General features: G+C 34.0%; 1 protein-coding gene and 1 non-coding gene across 3 annotated transcripts in view; one reads left to right on the forward strand and one right to left on the reverse strand.

Moving 5' to 3' along the window:
- The window catches only part of HDX (highly divergent homeobox), a 217,524-nt gene that overhangs the window by 12,404 nt on the left and 186,239 nt on the right, over window positions 1-18,881 (forward strand). For both annotated transcript variants that reach the window (XM_070783571.1, XM_070783572.1), the window contains exon 2: window positions 16,876-17,022. In XM_070783571.1, the coding sequence (XP_070639672.1) occupies window positions 16,876-17,022 (147 nt within the window). The remainder of the gene's footprint in view (window positions 1-16,875; window positions 17,023-18,881) is intronic.
- LOC139181858 (U6 spliceosomal RNA) lies at window positions 808-914 on the reverse strand. Its single transcript, XR_011565586.1, has one exon. It is a non-coding gene; the product is annotated as a U6 spliceosomal RNA (small nuclear RNA).

Consider the following 18,881-nt stretch of genomic DNA (forward strand, 5'->3'; position numbering starts at 1 on the left):
AAGATTTGAAAATGACCATGAATTTCTCCCTGTGCAAGGATGACATGCAAACTCATGAAGTGTTCCATATTTTAGACTTTTCTGTAGCTCAAATCGTAAAGAATCTGGCTATGATGCAGGAGATCAGGGTTTGATCCCTGGGGTGGGAAGATCCTTTGGAGAAGGGAATGGCAATCCACTGCAGTATTCTTGCCTGGAGAATCCATGGACATAGAAGTCTGGTGGGCTACAGTCCAGGGGGTCACAAAGAGTCAGACACGACTGAGTGACTAACACACACACACAATGAATTTCTCATGACAAATTATAGAGACCAAAGTCAGTGAAAAAAGCACTTCAAAAATATAGAAAGACATGTACCTAAAAAGCCAATGAACTAAACTATTCCAAAAACACTTTCAGATAACAAAAAGGAAGCTGGGAAAAGGGAAATAGAACAAAAAGTCAGAAGGACCAACAGAAAACAGTTATTAAAATAATATGCCTAAATCCATCCATATTAGTAATTATATTAAATATAAGTGATCTAAACACACTAGCTTAAAGACATATTGTCATACTGGATGTTTTTATAGTTTACTTATATATTTTTTTATTGTCTGTATCCCTTTATTAGTATCAGTTCCAGGAGATTCTTCTCCCAACTTCTGTATCTCCAGTGCATAGAACAGAACCTGACATATAACCTGGCCTATAACCTGGCATATAATGTATTTCATTCGTTCAAACAAGCACAATTTTTCCTCATATACTAAGACTCATCCAAATGTTAGGGGGTTTATAGTCAATAATATTAAAGTTTACTGTAAAAATATGGAATGCTTCACTAATTTGTGTGTCATTCTTGCTCAGGGGCCATGTTAATCTTCTTTGTATCATTGCAATTTTAATATATGTACTGCTAAAGTGAGCACATCATATTGGATTTTTAAAGCTCAACTGTATCTTACATATAGGACAACTATATATGAAGACATAAGTTAAAGGTAAAACGATAAAAAATTATATTCAATAACAGAATATTCAAAACAAAGCTGAAGTATATCCTTCAGTGTCAGACAAATTAAAATATAGAACAAGGAATAGTATGAGGAATAAAGAGGATATATTACATAATGAATAAAGGATAAATTTATCAAAAGACTGTTAACAGTATTAGCTGTGTATGTGCCTAAAAAAATCTTCAAAATACATAAAGCAAAACTAATACAATTAAAAGTTGAAACAGACAAGTGTGCAATTATACTTGGGGACTTCACCATTCCTCTTTGAATAACTGATAGAACAAGTAGTCAGAAAATCAATATAGATACAGAAAATCTGAGCAACATTATTAACCAACATGAACTAATTGACATTATTAGAACTGCCTTTCCAACAACAGCCAAAGATACATTCCTTGCAAAATGTACATGGAATATTCTTTAAAATATTCCTTACATATTCTGCCTGGGCCATAAGACAAATTGTAAAGAACTTAAAACAGTTGAAATAAGTACACTGAACTGGAAATCAATAACAAAGATATCTGGAAAATACTTAAATATTTTAAACAATAAATGGGAAAATCAGTATTTTGAACTGAATGATGATTAAAATAAAATCATGTCCTCATAGTTTTGCTTCACATTTGCCTGATGCTTAATAATGTTGAGCATCTTTTAAATACCTGTTGACCATTTGTATGTCTTTTTCAGAGAAATATCTGTTTAAGCTCTTTGATCACTTTTAATTGGATAATTAGCTATTTTTGCTATTGAGTTTTAGGAGTTCCTTACGTATTTTGGAAATTAACCCTTACCAGATATATGATTTCAAATATATTCTTTCATTCTGTAGGTTGTGTTTTCATTTACTTGATTGTTCTTTGCTAGGCAGAATTTTTTGGTATGATGTAATCCCATTTGTCTGTTTTTGCTATTGTTGCCTGTACTTTTGGTGATATAACCAAGAAATCATTGCCAAGACCAGTGTCCAGAAACTTTTTCCCTGTGTTTTGTTCTAGGAGATTTACAGTTTCAGGTCTTGTGCTTAATTTTTTTTTAATTGATTTCTGTGTGTGTTTATGGTATTAAACCTGTTAGAATGCCTATTATTAAACAACCAAAAGATAAAAAGTATTGGCAAAGCTGTGGAGAAGTTGGAACCCTTGTACATTGTTGGTGGGATATCAATTAATGTTCAGCAGCTATGGCAAACAATATGGAGATTCCTGAAAAATAATAAAAATAGAATTACCATATGATTTAGCAATCCCACATCTGGGTATATAGTCATCTTTTTGTTTTCATGGATGTGAAACCCAGGGATAGGTTGATATAGAGAGTCAATTATAATGGACTTGAGCATCCTTGGATTTTGTTATCTGTGGGGGTTCCTGGAACCAATCTCCTGCAGATAGCAAGAGACAACTATATCCAAAAGTATTAGAATCAGGATCTTGAAGAGATAGCTGCATACCCATATTTATTGCAGCACTAGTCACAATAGCCATAATATGGAAATAACCAAGTGTCTATCCACAGATGAATGAATAAAATGTAATATATACCTACAATGGGATGTTATTCAGTCCTTAAAGAGAAGGAAATTTTGCCATTTGCAAAAACATGGATGAACCTGAAGGACATTAAAGTGAAACAAGCTAATCACAGAACAAATACTGCATGATTCCACTTAAGTGAAGTATCTAAAATAGTCAGAAGCAGAGAATGCAATGGTGGTTGCCGGAAATGGAGGGTGAAGGAAATAGGAAGTTGTTATTCAATGGGTAGTTAGTTTCAGTTATGCCAAATGAATAAATTATAGAGATCTGTTTTAGAACATTATACCTATTGTATACAATACAGTATTGTGCAACATGAACATGAATTTGAGCAAACTTCAGAAGATAGTAGAGGATAGAGAAGCCTGATGTGCTACAGTCCATGGGGTTGCAAAGTGTCAGACATGACTTAGTGACTGAACAACAACAACAATGCTGTGCACTTAAAATTTTGTTAACAGGGTAGGTCTCATTTTAAGTGTTCTTGTTACAGAACAAATAAACAATGAAACACAAGGAAATTCTGGGGGGGGGGGTGTTGGAAATGTTGACAACTTTGACCATGGTAATGGTATCACTGGTTTTTTGTTTAAGGCTAAACTCATCAATTTATAGGCATTGAATATTGTGCAGCTTTTGTACATCAGATATACTTCAGTAAGGCTGTTAAAAAATACAGCCTATCAAAATTTGTAGAATGCAGCCAAATTAGTACTTAGAAGTAAATTTATAGCATTAATTGCTTATAATTAGAAAAGGAGACAGGTCAAAGATCAATAATCTAAGTTCCCATCTTAAGAAACTAAAAAAAAAAAAAAAGAAGACCAAATTAATTCCAAATAAAACAGAAAAAAAGTAATGGTAAGAGCAGAAATCAATGTAAATTAAGACAGAAAAACAACAGACAAAAGTCAGTGAAACGAAAAGCTAATTATTTCAGAAGATCAATAAAGGTGATAAACCACTTGTCAAACTGACCAAGACAAAAGAAACAAATTTCCAGTATCAAGAAGAAGAGTGCCACAATATATCCTACAAATATTAAATGGATCATAAAGAAATGGTCTATAAGAAACTTTGCACCTTTAAATTCAGCAACTTAGATAAACAATTTTTTGAAAGACACAAACTACACAAACTCAATTAAGAAGAGCTAGAGAATCTGAATAATATAGAAATTAATGCATAGTTTAAAACTTTCCAAGAAAGAAAGTTCCATGCTCAGATGGCTTCATTGGTAATATCTAACAAAGATTTAAATGGAAATAATTCTATGTAAACTCTTCTAGAACATGAAAGTAGAGAAGGAACATTTCCTAACTTATTACTCTGTTCCAAACCTAATACAATGGAAGAAAATCACAAACATCCCTCATGAATGCAAACTCAAAACTTTTAACAAAATATTTATAAATCAAATAAATATATAAAAGCAATACATCATAACCAAATAGGGTTTATTCCAAGAACAAAATACTGGTTCAACATTTGAAAATCAATCAGCATAACTTATCATATCAAGAATGTAAAGAACAGAATAATATCTATACAATTATCTCAATAGATGCAGGAAAAAGTATTTGACAAAATGCAATATCCATCGATTATAATGATGATAGTGACGTTGCTGTTGTTCAGTCACTCAGTCGTATCCAACACTTGTGACGCCATGGACCGCAGCACACCAGGCTTCACTGTCCATCATCAACTCCAGAGCTTACTCGAACTCATGTACATCAAGTCAGTGATGCCATCCAACCATCTCATCCTCTGTTGTCACCTTCTCCTCCCGCCTTCAATCTTTCCCAGTATCAGGGTCTTCTCCAATGACTCAGTTCTTCGCATCAGGTGGCCAAAGTATTGGAGTTTCAGCTTCAGGAAAAATTCTTCCAATGAATATTCAGGATTGATTTCCTTTAGGATTGACTGGTTGGGTCTCCTTGCAGTCCAAGGGACTCTCAAGAGTCTTCTCCAGCACCACAGTTCAAAAGCATCAATTCTTCAGTGCTCAGCTTTCTTCATAGTCCGGCTCTCACATCAATACATGACTACTGGAAAAAGCATAGCTTTGACTAGATGGATGTTTGTTGGCAAAGTAATGTTGGCTTTGTAACATGCTATCTAGGTTGGTCATAGCTTTTCTTCCAAGGAGCAAGCGTCTTTTAATTTCATGGCTGCAGTCACCATCTGCAGTGATTTTGGAGCCCAGAAAAATAAAGTCTTCCACTGTTTCCATTATTTTCCCATCTATTTGCCATGAAGTGATGGGACCGGATGCCATGATCTTAGTTTTCTGAATGCTGAGTTTTTAAGCCAGCTTTTTCACTCACCTCTTTCACTTTCATCAAGAGGATCTTTAATTCTTCTTCACTTTCTGCCTTAAGGATGGTGTCATCTGCATATCTGAGGTTACTGATATTTCTCTCAGCAATCTTGATTCCATCTTATGCTTCATGCAGCCTGGCACTTCACATAATGTGCTCTGCATAAAGTTAAATAAGCAGGGTGACAATATGCAGCCTTTACATACTCCTTTCCTGATTTGGAATCAGTCTGCTGTTCTATGTCCAATACTAATTGTTGCTTCTTGACCTGCATACATATTTCTCAGAAGGCAGGTCAGGTGGTTTGGCATTCTCAACTCTTTAAGAATTTTCCATAGTTTGTTTTGATCCTCACAGTCAAAGGCTTTGGCATAGTAAATAAAGCAGAAGTAGATGTTTTTTTTTTTCTGAATCTCTCATTATTTTTCAATGATCCAACAGATGTTGGCAATTTGATTTCTGATTCCTCTGCCTTTTCTAAAACCAGCTTGAACATCTGGAAGTTCACAGTTCACCTACTGTTGAAGCCTAGCTTGGAGAATTTTGAGCATTACTTTGCTAGTGTGTGAGATGAGTGCAATTGTGCAGTAGTTTGAGCATTCTTTGGCAATGCCTTTCTTTGGGGTTGGAATGAAAACTGATCTTTTCCAGTCCTGTGGCCACTGCTGAGTTTTCCAAATTTGCTGGCATATTGAGTGCAGCACTTTCACAGCATCATCTTTTAGGATTTGGAATAGCTCAACTGGAATTCAATCACCTCCACTAGCTTTGTTCATAGTGATGCTTCTTAAGGCCCACTTGACTTCACATTTCAGGATGTCTGGCTCTAGGTGAGTGATCACACCATCGTGGTTATCTGGGTCAAGAAGATCTTTTTTGTATAGTTCTTCTGTGTATTCTTGCCATCTCTTCTTAATATCTTCTGCTTCTGTTAGGTCCATACCATTTCTGTCTTTAATTGTGCCCATTTTTGAATGAAATATTTCCCTGGTATCTCTAATTTTCTTTAAGAGATCTATAGCCTTTCCCATTCTATTGTTTTCCTCAATTTCTTTGCATTGATCATTGAGGAAGGTTTTCTTATTTCTCAGTGTTGTTCTTTGGAATTCTGCATTCAAATTGTTATATCTTTCCTTTTCTCCTTTGACTTTAGCTTCTCTTCTTTTCTCAGCTATTTGTAAGGCCTTCTCAGACAATCATTTTGCCTTTTTGCATTTCTTTTTCTTGCGGATGGACTTGATCACTGCCTCCTGTCACAAACCTGTCCATAGTTCTTCAGGCACTCTATCAGATCTAATCCCTTGAATCTATTTCTCACTTCCACTTTATAATTGTAAGGGATTTGATTTAGGTCATACATGAATGGTCTCATGGTTTTCCCTACTTTCTTCAATTTAAGTCTGAATTTGGCAATAAGAAGTTCGTGATCTGAGCCACAATCAGCTCCTGGTCTTGTTTTGCTGACTGTATAGAGCTTCTCCATCTTTGGCTGCAAAGAATATAATCAATCTGATTTTGGTATTGACCATCTGGTGATGTCCATGTGTAGAGTCTTCTCTTGTGTTGTTGGAAGAGGGTGTTTGCTATGACCAGTGTGTTCATTTGGCAAAACTCTGTTAACCTTTGCCCTGCTTTGTTTTGTTCTCCAAGTCCAAATATGCCTGTTACTCCAAGTGTCTCTTGACTTCCTACTTTTGCATTCCAGTCCCCTATAATGAAAAGGACAATTTTTTTTAGGTGTTATCTCTAGGAAGTCTTGTAGGTCTCCATAGAACCGTTCAGCTTCAGCGTCTTCAGCATTACTGGTCGGGGCATAGACTTGGATTGCTGTAATACTGAGTGGTTTGCCTTGGAAATGAATGGAGATCATTCTGTAATTTTTGAGATTGCATTCAAGTACTGCATTTTGGACTCTTTTGTTGAGTATGATGGCTACTCCATTTCTTCTAAGGGATTCTTGCCCACAGCAGTAGATATAATGGTCATCTGAGTTAAATTCACCCATTCCAATCCATTTTAGTTCACCTTTTCCTAAATGTTGATGTTCACTCTTGCCAGTGCCTGTTTGGCCACTTCCAATTTGCCTTAATTCATGGACCTAACATTACAGGTTCCTATGTAATATTGTTCTTAACAGCATTGGACTTTACTTCCATCACCAATCACATCCACAACTGGGTGTTATTTTTGCTTTGGCTCCGTCTCTTTGTTATTTCTAGAGTTATTTCTCTACTCTTCTCCAGAAGCATATTGGGCATCTACCGACCTGGGGAGTTCATCTTTCAGTGTGCCATCTTTTTGCCTTTTCATTTTCATTTAAACATTATACTCTAGGCCTTAGCCAGGCACAATAAGAAATAAAAGGCAGATGTATTGGAAACGAAGAAATAAGTCTTTCTCTCTTTGTGAATGACATAATTGTTTAGAACAGACCAGACAATCAATAAAAAAGGCTTCTGAAACCAATAAATGAATTATTTAAGTCAATATACCAAAATCAGTTGTATGTTGATATACTAGCAATGAAAATTGGATTTTTTTTAAAAAAGGACTCCAGCTCTATTGACATGTAATTCACAAATGAAAATTGTGTATGTTTAAGGTGTACAATGTGATGTTTTGATATGTATTATGAAATGATTAGTACAATCAGGGTAATTCATATATCCATCAACTCACATTTTTCTGTTTAGTTCTTTTTTTTTTTTTTTTGGTATAGTGAGACCACTTGAAATCTACTCTCAGTAAATTTCAATATACACTATGTTATTTTTAGCTATAGTAACCATGATTTTTAAAATACCATTTATAATAGTCTCCTTAAGTCTCCCCACACACAAGAAATGCATAGGTATGTATTTAACAGACTATGTACTGACTCTGTATACTGAAAACTATAAAACTCTGAGGAAAGAAATCAAAGAAGATCTAAATAATTATAGAGAAATATATCATATTCATGCTTTAGGAGACATACTAGTTGTCCCTACACTGATTTATAGATTCAATCCAATCCCACCAGAAATTTTGCAGGTACCAAGAATCTGATTCCAAAATTCATATCAGGATGAAAAGGTTGTTAATAGCTAAATTGATTTTTAAAGTACAGTTTTGGAAGAGTTACACTTCCTGATTCAAGACTTACAATAAATCTATAGTAGTTAAGACAATGTGGTTTTGATTAAGGAATTAACACTTTGATCAATGGAACAGTAAAAAGTGACTAGAAAGAGAGGCATACTTAGGTGGTTAAATGACTTTTACCACAGATGAAAAAGCAGCTCAATATTTTTTTTTCAATTAGTGACACTGGAACAATTGTATATCACAATGCAAAAAATAAATAAATAAATAAATAAAACTTTGACCTGTACTTCATACCTTATACAAAAATCAACTCCAAATGGATCCAAAACCTAAATGTGAAATGCAAAAATATAAAGCGACTAAAAGAAAACATAGGAAAAATATTTGTGACCTTGTGTTAGATAGAGATTTCTTAGATAAGACACTAAAAGCACAGTCCATATAATGAAAGAGTAGTGATAAATTGGACTCCATCAAAATTAAAAACTGCTCTGTAAAATACACTGTTACTAAAATAAGACAAACTTCAAATGAGGAAAAAATTTATTTGCAAGTAATATTTCTCATAAAGGACTTGTAGGCAGAATATGTAATGAACCCTGCAAGTTCAACAAGAAGAAACAACCAATCCAATTTAGAAACTTGAAAAATATTTGGAGACGTCTACGGAGAAGGTGTGAATGACAAATAAGCATATTAAAAGATACTCAATATCGTTAGTTACTAGGGAAATACAAATGAAAGCTACAATAATAACATACAATTACACAACTATTAAAATGGTTATTTTTTTTTTAATCTGATAATAATAAATATAGTAAGGAATTGAAACTTCCATAGAATGTTGGTGCAAAAGCAAATTTGTACAGAGACTTTTGAAAATGGTTCAGCAATTTTCTATAAAGTTAAGCATACATTTACTGAATAACCAGCAATCATAATCCTAGGTATTTACTCAAGAGAAAAGGAAACATATTTGGAGACAGAAACCTGAACACAAATGTTTTTAACAGTTTTATTCATAATAGCCACATGTCCTTCAATGAATGAATGGATAAACTCTGGTATTCTTACCATGGAATTCTCCTCTGCAAGAAAAGGAGAAAACTATTGATAAAGACAACATAGATGAATCTCAAATACATTATGCAAAGTGAAAGAAGCTAGTCTCAGAAAAAATACATACTGTATTATTCTGTCTATATGGCATTCTATAAAAGTGAAAATAGGAACAGTATAGTAATTGTCAGGGACTGGGAGGCTAGAGAGACTGATTACAAAGAAGGAGCATAAGGGATATTTTAGAATGACAAAACTGTTTGTTGTTGTTGTTGAAAGTCTTCAGTTCGGTTCAGTTCAGTCTTTCAGTCGTGTCTGACTCTTTGCGCCCCCATGGACTGCAGCATGCCGGGCTTCCCTGTCCATCACCAACCCCTGGAGCTTGCTCAAACTCATGTCCATTGAGTCAGTGATGCCATCCAGCAATCTCCTCCTCTGTTGTCCCCTTCTCCTCCTGCCTTTAGTCTTTCCCAGCATCAGGGTCTTTTCCAATGAGTCACTTCTTTGCATAACGTGGCCAAAGTATCAGCACTTGAGCTTCAGCATCAGTCCTTCCAATGAATTTTCAGGACTCATTTCCTTTAGGATTGACTGGTTGGATCTCCTTGCAGTCCAAGGGACTCTTGAGCGTCTTCTCCAATACCACAGTTTAAAAGCATCAATTCTTCAGCACTATGCTTTCTTTGTGGTCCAATTCTCACATCCATAAATGACTACTGGAAAAATCAAAGTTTTGACTAGACAGACCATTGTTGGCAAAGTAATACCTCTGCTTTGTAATATGCTGTCTAGGTTGGTCATAGTTTCTCTTCCAAAGAGCAAGTATCTTTTAATTCCATTATTGCAGTCACCATCTGCAGTGATTTGGAGCCCAAGAAAATAAAGTCTCTCACTGTTTCCATTGTTTCCCTATCTATTTGCCAACAAGTGATGGGAAAGGATACCATGATCTTCGTTTTTTGAATGTTGAGTTTTAAGCCAGCTTTTTCACTCTCCTCTTTCACTTTCATCAAGAAGCTGTTTAATTTCTATTCACTTTGTGCCATAAGGGTGGTGTCATCTGTGTATCTAAGGTTGTTGATATATCTCCTGGCAATCTTGATTCCAGTTTGTGCTTCATCCAGCCTGGGATTTTGCATGATGTACTGTGCATATAAGGTAAATCAGCAGGTTGACAATATACAACCTTGACATACTCCTTTCCCAATTTGACATCAGTCTGCTCTTCCATGTCTGGTTCTAACTGTTTCTTCTTGACCTGCATACAGATTTCTCAGGAGGCAGGTAAGGTGGTCTGGTATTAATATCTCTTTAAGAATTTTCCAGTTTGTTGTGATCCACACAAAGGATTTAGCATAGTCAATGAAGCTGAAATAGATGTGTTTTTTTTTTTTTTTCTTTCTGGAATTCTCTTGCTTTTTCTATGACCAATGGATGTTGGCAATTTGATCTTCGAATCCTCTGCCTTTTCTAAATCCAGCTTGAACATCTGGAAGTTCACAGTCCACCTATTGTTGAAGCCTAGCTTAGAGAATTTTGAGTATTACTTTGCTAGCATGTGAGATGAGTGCAACTGTACAGTAGTTTGAGCATTCTTTGGCATTGCCTTTCTTTGGGGTTGGAATGAAAACTGACTTTTCCAGGCCTGTGGCCACTGCTGTTTTTCACATTTGTTGGTGTATTTGGTGCAACACTATAACAGCATCATCTTTTAGGATTTGAAGTAGCTCAACTGGAATTCCATCACCTCCACTAGCTTTGTTCGTAGTGATGCTTCCTAAGGCCCACTTGACTTCACACTCCAGGATGTCTGGCTCTTGGTGAGTGATAACACCATCATGGTTATCTGGGTCATTAAGATTTTTTTGTATAGTTCTTCTGTGTATTCTTGCCACCTCTCTTAACATCTTCTGCTTCAGTTACGCCCATACCAATTTGTCCTTCATTGTGCCCATCTTTGCATGAAATGTTCCCTTGGTATCTCTGAGTTTCTTGTAGAGACCTCTAGTCTTTCCCATTCTACTTTCCCCTCTATTTCTTTGCATTGATCACTTAGGAATGCTTTCTTATCTCTCCTTGCTATTTGGAGCTCTGCATTCAGATGGATATATCTTTCCTTTTCTCCTTTGGCTTTTGCTTCTCTTCCTTTTTATTTGTAAGGCCTCCAAACAACCAGTTTTCCTTTTTGCATTTTTTTTCTTGGAAATTGTTTGAAGCTTGTATTCAGGACAAAAACAGCCAGTTAGAACCAGATGTGGACCTGCCTGGCTCAAAATTGCAAAAGGAGTATGACAAGGCTATATGTTGTAACCCTGCTTATTTAACTTATATGCAAAATGCTGAATCACAAGCTGGAATCAAGATTGCTGAGAGAAATATAAAAAAGTCGCAGATATGCAGATGATACCACTCCATTGACAAAAAGTGAAGAGAGTAAAGAGCATCTTGATGAGAATGAAAAATGAGAGTGAAAGAGCTGGCCTGAAACTCTACATTAAAAAACTTAAGACCATGGCATCTAGTCCCATCACGTCATGACAAATAAAAGGAGGAAAGTTTGAAGTAATGACAGATTTTATTTTCTTGGGCTCCAAAATCACTGAAGACTGTGACTGCAGCCATAAAATTAAAATATACTTGTAAGGAAAGCTATGACAAACCAAGATAGCATATTAATAAATAGAAACACCACTTTGCTGACAAAGGTCTGTATAATCAATGCTATCATTTTTCCAGTAGTCATGTATTAATGTGATTGTTGGACCATAAATAAGGCTGAGTGTTGAAAAATTTATGCTTTGGAATTGTGCTGCTGGAAGAAAACTCTTGAGAGTCCCTTTGATTGCAGGAAATCAAACCAGTCAGTCCTAAAGGAAATCAACCCTAAATATTCATTGGAAGGACTGTTGCTGAAGCTGAAGCTCCAATTCTTTGGCCACCTGATGTATAGAGCTGACTCATTGGAAAAGACTCTGATATTGGGAAAGATTGAGGGCAAGAGGAGAAGGGAGCAGCAGAGGATAAGACAGATAGCATCACCAACTCAATAGATATAAATTTGAGCAAACTCTAAGAAATAGTAGTGGACACAGGAGCTTAGTGTGCTACAGTCCATGGGGTCTCAACAAGTCAGACACAACTTTGTGACTGAACAAGAAGTTTCAAAGTGAATAATAATAATGGATTAAAAAGACAATGCTAATAGACCTCTATTGGCCAAGATAAAGATATTCAAGTTATTAACCTAAAGCTCAATCATGTGTAAAGAAATAAAGAAAAAATTAAAGGTTTTGATGTTGGAAATAATGTCTTCTATTTGAGTTGTTGATGATTTTATGGATTCACTCCATTTTCAAAATCAGGTTTTTGAAGAATGAGTACTTAAGAATATATATATATATATTTTTTTTTTTCAAATGGTTTAGCCCCTTAATACATTGCAAGTGCGTGTTATTCTCTCAGTTGTGTCTGACTCTGTGTGACACCCTGGACTGTAGCCTGCCAGTCTCCTCTCTTCATGAAATTCTCCAGAAAAGAATACTGTAGTGGGTAGCCATTCCATTCTCCAGAGTACCTTCCTGACTCTGGGATTGAACTGGGGCCTCCTGCACTGCAGGCAGATTCTTTACAGTCTGAGCCACCAGGGAAGCCCACTTAATACAATTTAAGGCGTTATTAAAACTGGTTTTAAGTATGATATCTGATATATAAAAACAGTGTTTCATAGGAATTTATCTGAAATATTCCAATGTGAAAATACAGTCTTAGCTATCTGGAACTCCTAAGGGACAGTCATTCCTCAAAGTTGTATTTTTCAAGTACTTCCAAAGCGGTATATCTAAAATATTTCACTCATTGCTCTACTTGGTTGCATAGAACATGCTGAACATAATTTAATCATTTCCCAGTGGCTCAGGGTCTTCATTTAAAAGCCAAATTCTAAAGCAGAGAGCAACCTAAGAAATTTCATATGAATATGATAAATAAACTGAAAGGTCTCATTATCCTAAAAATATATAAATATGTTACAACTGTAACAAGCTTTAGAATTTAAGAAAAATAGGAATTCCCTCACAGTCCAGTGGTTAAGACTTCACACTTCTACTGCAGGGTGTTTGGGTTCAATCCCTGGTCAGGGAACTAAGATCCTGGAAGCCGCAGGTCATACACACACACACACACACACACACACACACAAACAAACTAAGAAAAATCAGCTCACATATCTTAAATTATTTGTAACAGTCCAAATTGGTAAATAAAACAAGTCATATAATCCAGAATTTTACTGAGTAGGAGATAGATGCTCATAGAAATTAAGTGATTTACCAAATACTCTCCAGTGAAGCTAAAAAGTAAGGCACAGGTTGTCTTATTACTTGTGGGATGGCATATGTTCAGTGGTTGCTACAGTACAAAGAGTATTATACTCATGAGGTAAAGCTAAATGACTTGTTATTTTGATATTTAATCCTTTAATTCAATTACCTTCCCTTACTCAACCCAGTGGGTCTCAATTTTCATGAATCGAATGGGTTGTCATTTTATCTCCCACATAAATAACAACCCAACTTTTACAATGAAAAAATTTTCAACTCTTCCTGATGTTTGTACAGATGATTAAGAACTTCATGCATTCAATAACTTGCCTCTTTATAGGCCAAGATAATGAGGGCAGCAGGAGATAATAAGTTATCTTGCTTATAGGGTATATTTAGTTGAGCAGGTAAAGAATGAACTTTTTGAGAAAAAAATTCATAACATTTCTAAAATACATAATATTATACACACTATGTGTGTGTACAAAAGCTTAAATGAAAAAAATATAACATTTTGGTTTCATTTCTTGACTAAAATATGAATAGAATGCTAGATTTCTAATTTACATTCACTCAAAACTTTGATATATTTCCATTTATTCTGGCATTTGGTATTACTGCTAAAATCTAGAAAGCTTACTATTTTAGTAATTTAAAAAATATTTGAATGATGTTTGAAACATCTAATACAAATCTTAGAATATAAAGAAATACTATGTTGTAAATAAGACAAAATTTACATGTTAAACAGTATTATTAACTAGAGATATTGTTCAAATTTCACAAAATTTTATGCTAGTATCCATTATTTGTTTTCAAATTATTCAAGATTCCTCATTGCATTTAGTCACACTGAACAGTTTCAGCTGTATGGAAAAAATTTTGATAAATGTTTTCTTTCTGGAATTGAGCTTTGCTTGTATATTTTTGAGATTAAGTCAGAAAGAAAAACACCAATACATATTAACGCATATATATGGAATTTAGAAAGATGGTAATGATGACTCTATATATGAGACAGCAAAAGAGACACAGACGTAAAGAACAGACTTTTGGACTCTGTGGGAGAAGGCAAGGATGGGATGATTTGAAAGAATAGCATTGAAACATGTATATCATCATCTGTGAAATAGATCGCCAGTCCAGGTTCAATGCATGAGACAAGGTGCTCAAGGCTGGTGCACTGGGATGACCCTGAGGAGTGGGATGAGGAGGGAGGTGGGAGGGGGTTTCAGAATGGGGAACACATGTACACCTATGGCTGATTCACGTCAATGTATGGTGAAAACCACTACAATATTGTAGTGGTTTAGTAATTAGCCTTGAATTAAAATAAATTAGTTAATTTTAAAAAATAAATTAAAAAAATATTTTTCTTTCCATTTTTGTACTGTTGGATATTTTCTAATTTTCTTTGTTATGACTTCTTAGATACACCCAGCATTTAAAAGCAGACATTTAATCTCCAAATTCACGGGATTTTTAAAGTATCTTTGATATTACTTTCTCATTTTGATATTAATTTCTCATTTAAATGCTTTCTTCTCTGCAATCACCCTCTGTGTTTTTTCAGTCTTTTAACTTTATTGAGGCTTTCAATGGCTAAGTCAAAGATCTCTCTTGGCAAATGTCACATTGCACTTGAAAATATGAGGGTCATTTCTTAATATCTTTTGATATTGATTTCTAACATAATTTCACAGTGATAAGAGAACAGACTCTATGATTTCAATACCTTTAGACCATGAAATTTTTCACCTTGTTTTATGTCCCTGGATATGGTCCAGTGTCTTCTGGCTTATACTCTGTGGGAACTTGAATAGAATTTGTATCCTGCTGTTGTTTGAAAATTATATAAACCTTAACTATGTTGAATCGTTTCACAGTGCTTTTCCAGTCTACTATATCTTTCTACTTTTTTGTCTATTCATTCTATTAATTTTTGAGAGTTTGATATTGAAACTCCAACTAAAAATCTTAATTTATATAATTAAAAAATCAATTATAACATATAGTTGAACTATAATATATGTAACTTTGTTCTAAATTTTCCTCAAATCTCATTCCAAAGTACCTTACTTCTTAATCCACACCAGATGAGGTATTTCAGGTATTTGAACTTCATCTCCTGATTGTAGCTGAACCATTTAGGAAAAGGAACCTGAAATTGCTCTGAAAACTGGCATACGTGATAGTAATATTGCTTTAATGAATATTGTCCATACACTCTGGCCCAAACATTCTTGAAAATTTGGTCAGTTTTCAGATAAGAGGTTTACATTTCCACATTGGCATTCTCTTTGTAATTTGTTTCTGAATGTTCCTACCCTCTTCTACATGTGAATTTCTCTCATCAAATCTCTTAACATTATATAGGAAGACATTTGTATGGTCAAGAAAAAAAAAAGCCATATGTACAGATTGCACTGGATATCTACATGACTGTCTTTAATTTCTTTATGAAACTTCTTTATTGTTCAACATATTTTTAAAAGGGAAGTTATTTTCCACATCAGTGTACTTAGTTGTTTGCATACCCAGCATATTAGAATGATTTCTGTTTGGTTTGTTTTTGTTGCTGCTGTTTTCCTAATTTTAAAAGGATTCATTCCTTGGAAAGAAGGTTTTATTTCTGTCAGCTTTTAGGAATAACAGTTTTGATGTGACAACTTTTAAAAGAAACCTGAAATTGCCTTTATCTAATTATGTGTTCTTCTTTGTAAAATATACTACTGGAATTCATCTCCTTTATGAAGAGCTTGGCTTGCCTCTTATTTGTGAGATTCCCAGAGTTGTTCCCTTAATATTAAACATCTTGCCTATTAACAGGAAGAGTACTGTGTTTTTTAAAAAAAATTTCTCTTGCCTAATTATGAGTCAGTTACAAGTACATGGTTTATTTTTAGGAAAATGTACATGATTTTTAATTTGGGTTTACATACTGCAGCTGTTAAAAATAATTATTTTGTTTAGTATTGCCTAAAGCAAACACATTTTCACAGTCACTGAACCTTCCTGTTTATATTTAAGCTTTAAAGAGAGATTTTGACTTCTGTATAAAATGAACCCCTTTATCCCAGAAAAAAGAAAAAAAATATAATAAAAGCATCTTTTTGTTCCAGAGCACAGCTTCTATCTGTAAGACATATGCCAGATGCTTTGCTTGACAAAGAACAGTGAGTTTCCCTGTCGATAATTGAACATCTCTGGTTTTACTAGCCATAAATATTTATTTTGGTGAAAGAACTTTTTCTTTCCTTATGCACTGACACTATCCAAATAATGACTTTCTTATTTTTTATCTTTAAAGTTGATATTTTTTTCTGAACAAGTTCAATAAGTGTTCACATTATGCATAATTTTCAGTGAGAACCTGTCTCCCTTTGGCACACGAATTATTGCCCATTACTGAAAAAATTTCACTTAAAAAAAAATATAACAGCTTGAAAGCACTAAAGTTATTTTAAAAAACAAAAACATGCAAATTCTACACATACCCATTTTTTATTCCAATTTTCAGAGTATCTTCTTTTATTTTTAGATGAATCTACGTTCTGTATTTACTGTAGAGCAACAAAGGATTTTACAACGTTATTATGAAAATGGAATGACAAATCAAAGTAAAAATTGCTTTCAGCTCATATTACAGTGTGCACAGGAGACTAAGCTGGACTTCAGTGTAGTCAGGGTAAGTATTCAGGTCTTAAACTCTTGAATTTAATACTTTTTATTGCAAGGAATAATTGCTTAATATGAGAAAAACTATCAGGGTATGAAGTCACTAACTTTATAAACAGCTTAATTTCCCTTGTATAAAATTACTATTTTTAATAAAGACAATTATTTAGTATATTTTTTTCTACTAGCTTGAAAGCACTAAAATTTTTCATTTTAAATATATCTTTAAAAAATTTCCAGTCCTTTGAACTAATAGGTACCTTTAGGATTAGTTGTTGATCTCATGCTTTGTTTATATCTAGAATAATATAGATATAACCCTTCAAATTGATATCAGTAAAACATGCATTTACCAAGGGACTTCGCATATTTTCTTGATGTGTTTAAATTTTTTCATTGGGCACTTACGACTTTAGTATTTATGTCTTTTTAGGAAAACCTAGCCTTTTATAAATGCCACATCTCTTTCTAAGTAATATGTATGTATTTTAATGGGTTACAAGGTAAGGGACAGAAAATCCCTAGGGAAAAAAACTTCCTTTTTTTTACAATCATAGTTATTCAGCTATTAAAAATGAGAGCTGCTACACATTTGGGAAAGGCAGTGAGAAGGTGACAGAGAGGAGGCAAGAGATAAATGTAACAGAACTAGTCACAGATTTCATAGTGAGAATATAGGTCCTTTTATGATTGTCTGAAAATGCTATAAATCCTGCTGGTTTGAAAATTTAGGGATTCAAAGATTAGCAACTTCCCCAACTTTGTCATTCATTAGGCTAATTTGGTAACAGAAAGGACTCTAAGTTTATTTTTCTGTTGAAGTAACATTCAAAGACCCCCAAAGATAAAATATCTTGATAAGAATTCTTTGGAAAATCTATTATTTTGACTGAAGGATATATTTACCTTCATATAGGGGATTATGCCACCAATTCTAGTGGGGGTGGGGGTGGATATCCAGGATATCTGTGCTGAGATCATACTCAGATTTGTGTAAGAACTACAAATGTCTCTTACTGATAGCTCTAAATTACCTATTTGTAGTCCCTTTGGTAAATTTGAGGGAAAAAACTAATTGACTTAGGAAAATTTTTAAATGTGTAATATTTCAAGTTGATGAGATTTCTATTTTATAAGTAAAAACTAGTTTTTTTTTTTTTCCTGCAGCAACTTCTTTCTTTTCTTATCTCTCTTTTTTTTTTTTTTTAACCATTATTTTAAAGTGAAAAGTCTTAGGCAGCTACTTTGTGGACTGTGACTTTTCATATTTCCAAATTTCTATTGCAGTCTTCCCACTAATGACTTATTTGACTATACTTGAATATTGAGAGTGTTGAAATACAAAGGCTTATATTTATGCTCCAAACGGTGTGAAATCTAAATAAATAATGGAAATGAAAGAAAGGAACTTTATAGAATGCAAGTTTGCAAGTAAAATATTACATAAATTATATGGAATGGTGTAAAATGGATTCATTCTCTCTGTTCTAGGTGAGTGTAAATTCTACAGAAATTCCGTCTTCCTAATCTAAATTTCAGCACAATTTTGGTGGCTTTTTAGCCAGAGGAGAAGTGAGTTGTTTATAGACTCACTATTCCACAACCTCCCCTGCCTCTGATATTTTGCTAGGTCTACATATTCTACTTAAAACAGATCTTCCCTTATTATTTTAATAGAGTACTTATTGTGCTTTTTCTCAAAAGAACTGAAATCTCACTGTACTAAGAACTTGATCCCAATGTGTAAAGAACTTAAAAGGTTAAAACACCTAGTCTACACACACACACGTATATATACGTGTGTGTGTGTATATATATATATATATATATATATATATATATATATATGCTTTCCTGGTAGCTAAGCTG

The sequence above is a fragment of the Bos indicus genome, chromosome X (assembly GCF_029378745.1).
Source record: "Bos indicus isolate NIAB-ARS_2022 breed Sahiwal x Tharparkar chromosome X, NIAB-ARS_B.indTharparkar_mat_pri_1.0, whole genome shotgun sequence".
In the NCBI taxonomy this organism is placed as follows: domain Eukaryota; kingdom Metazoa; phylum Chordata; class Mammalia; order Artiodactyla; family Bovidae; genus Bos; species Bos indicus.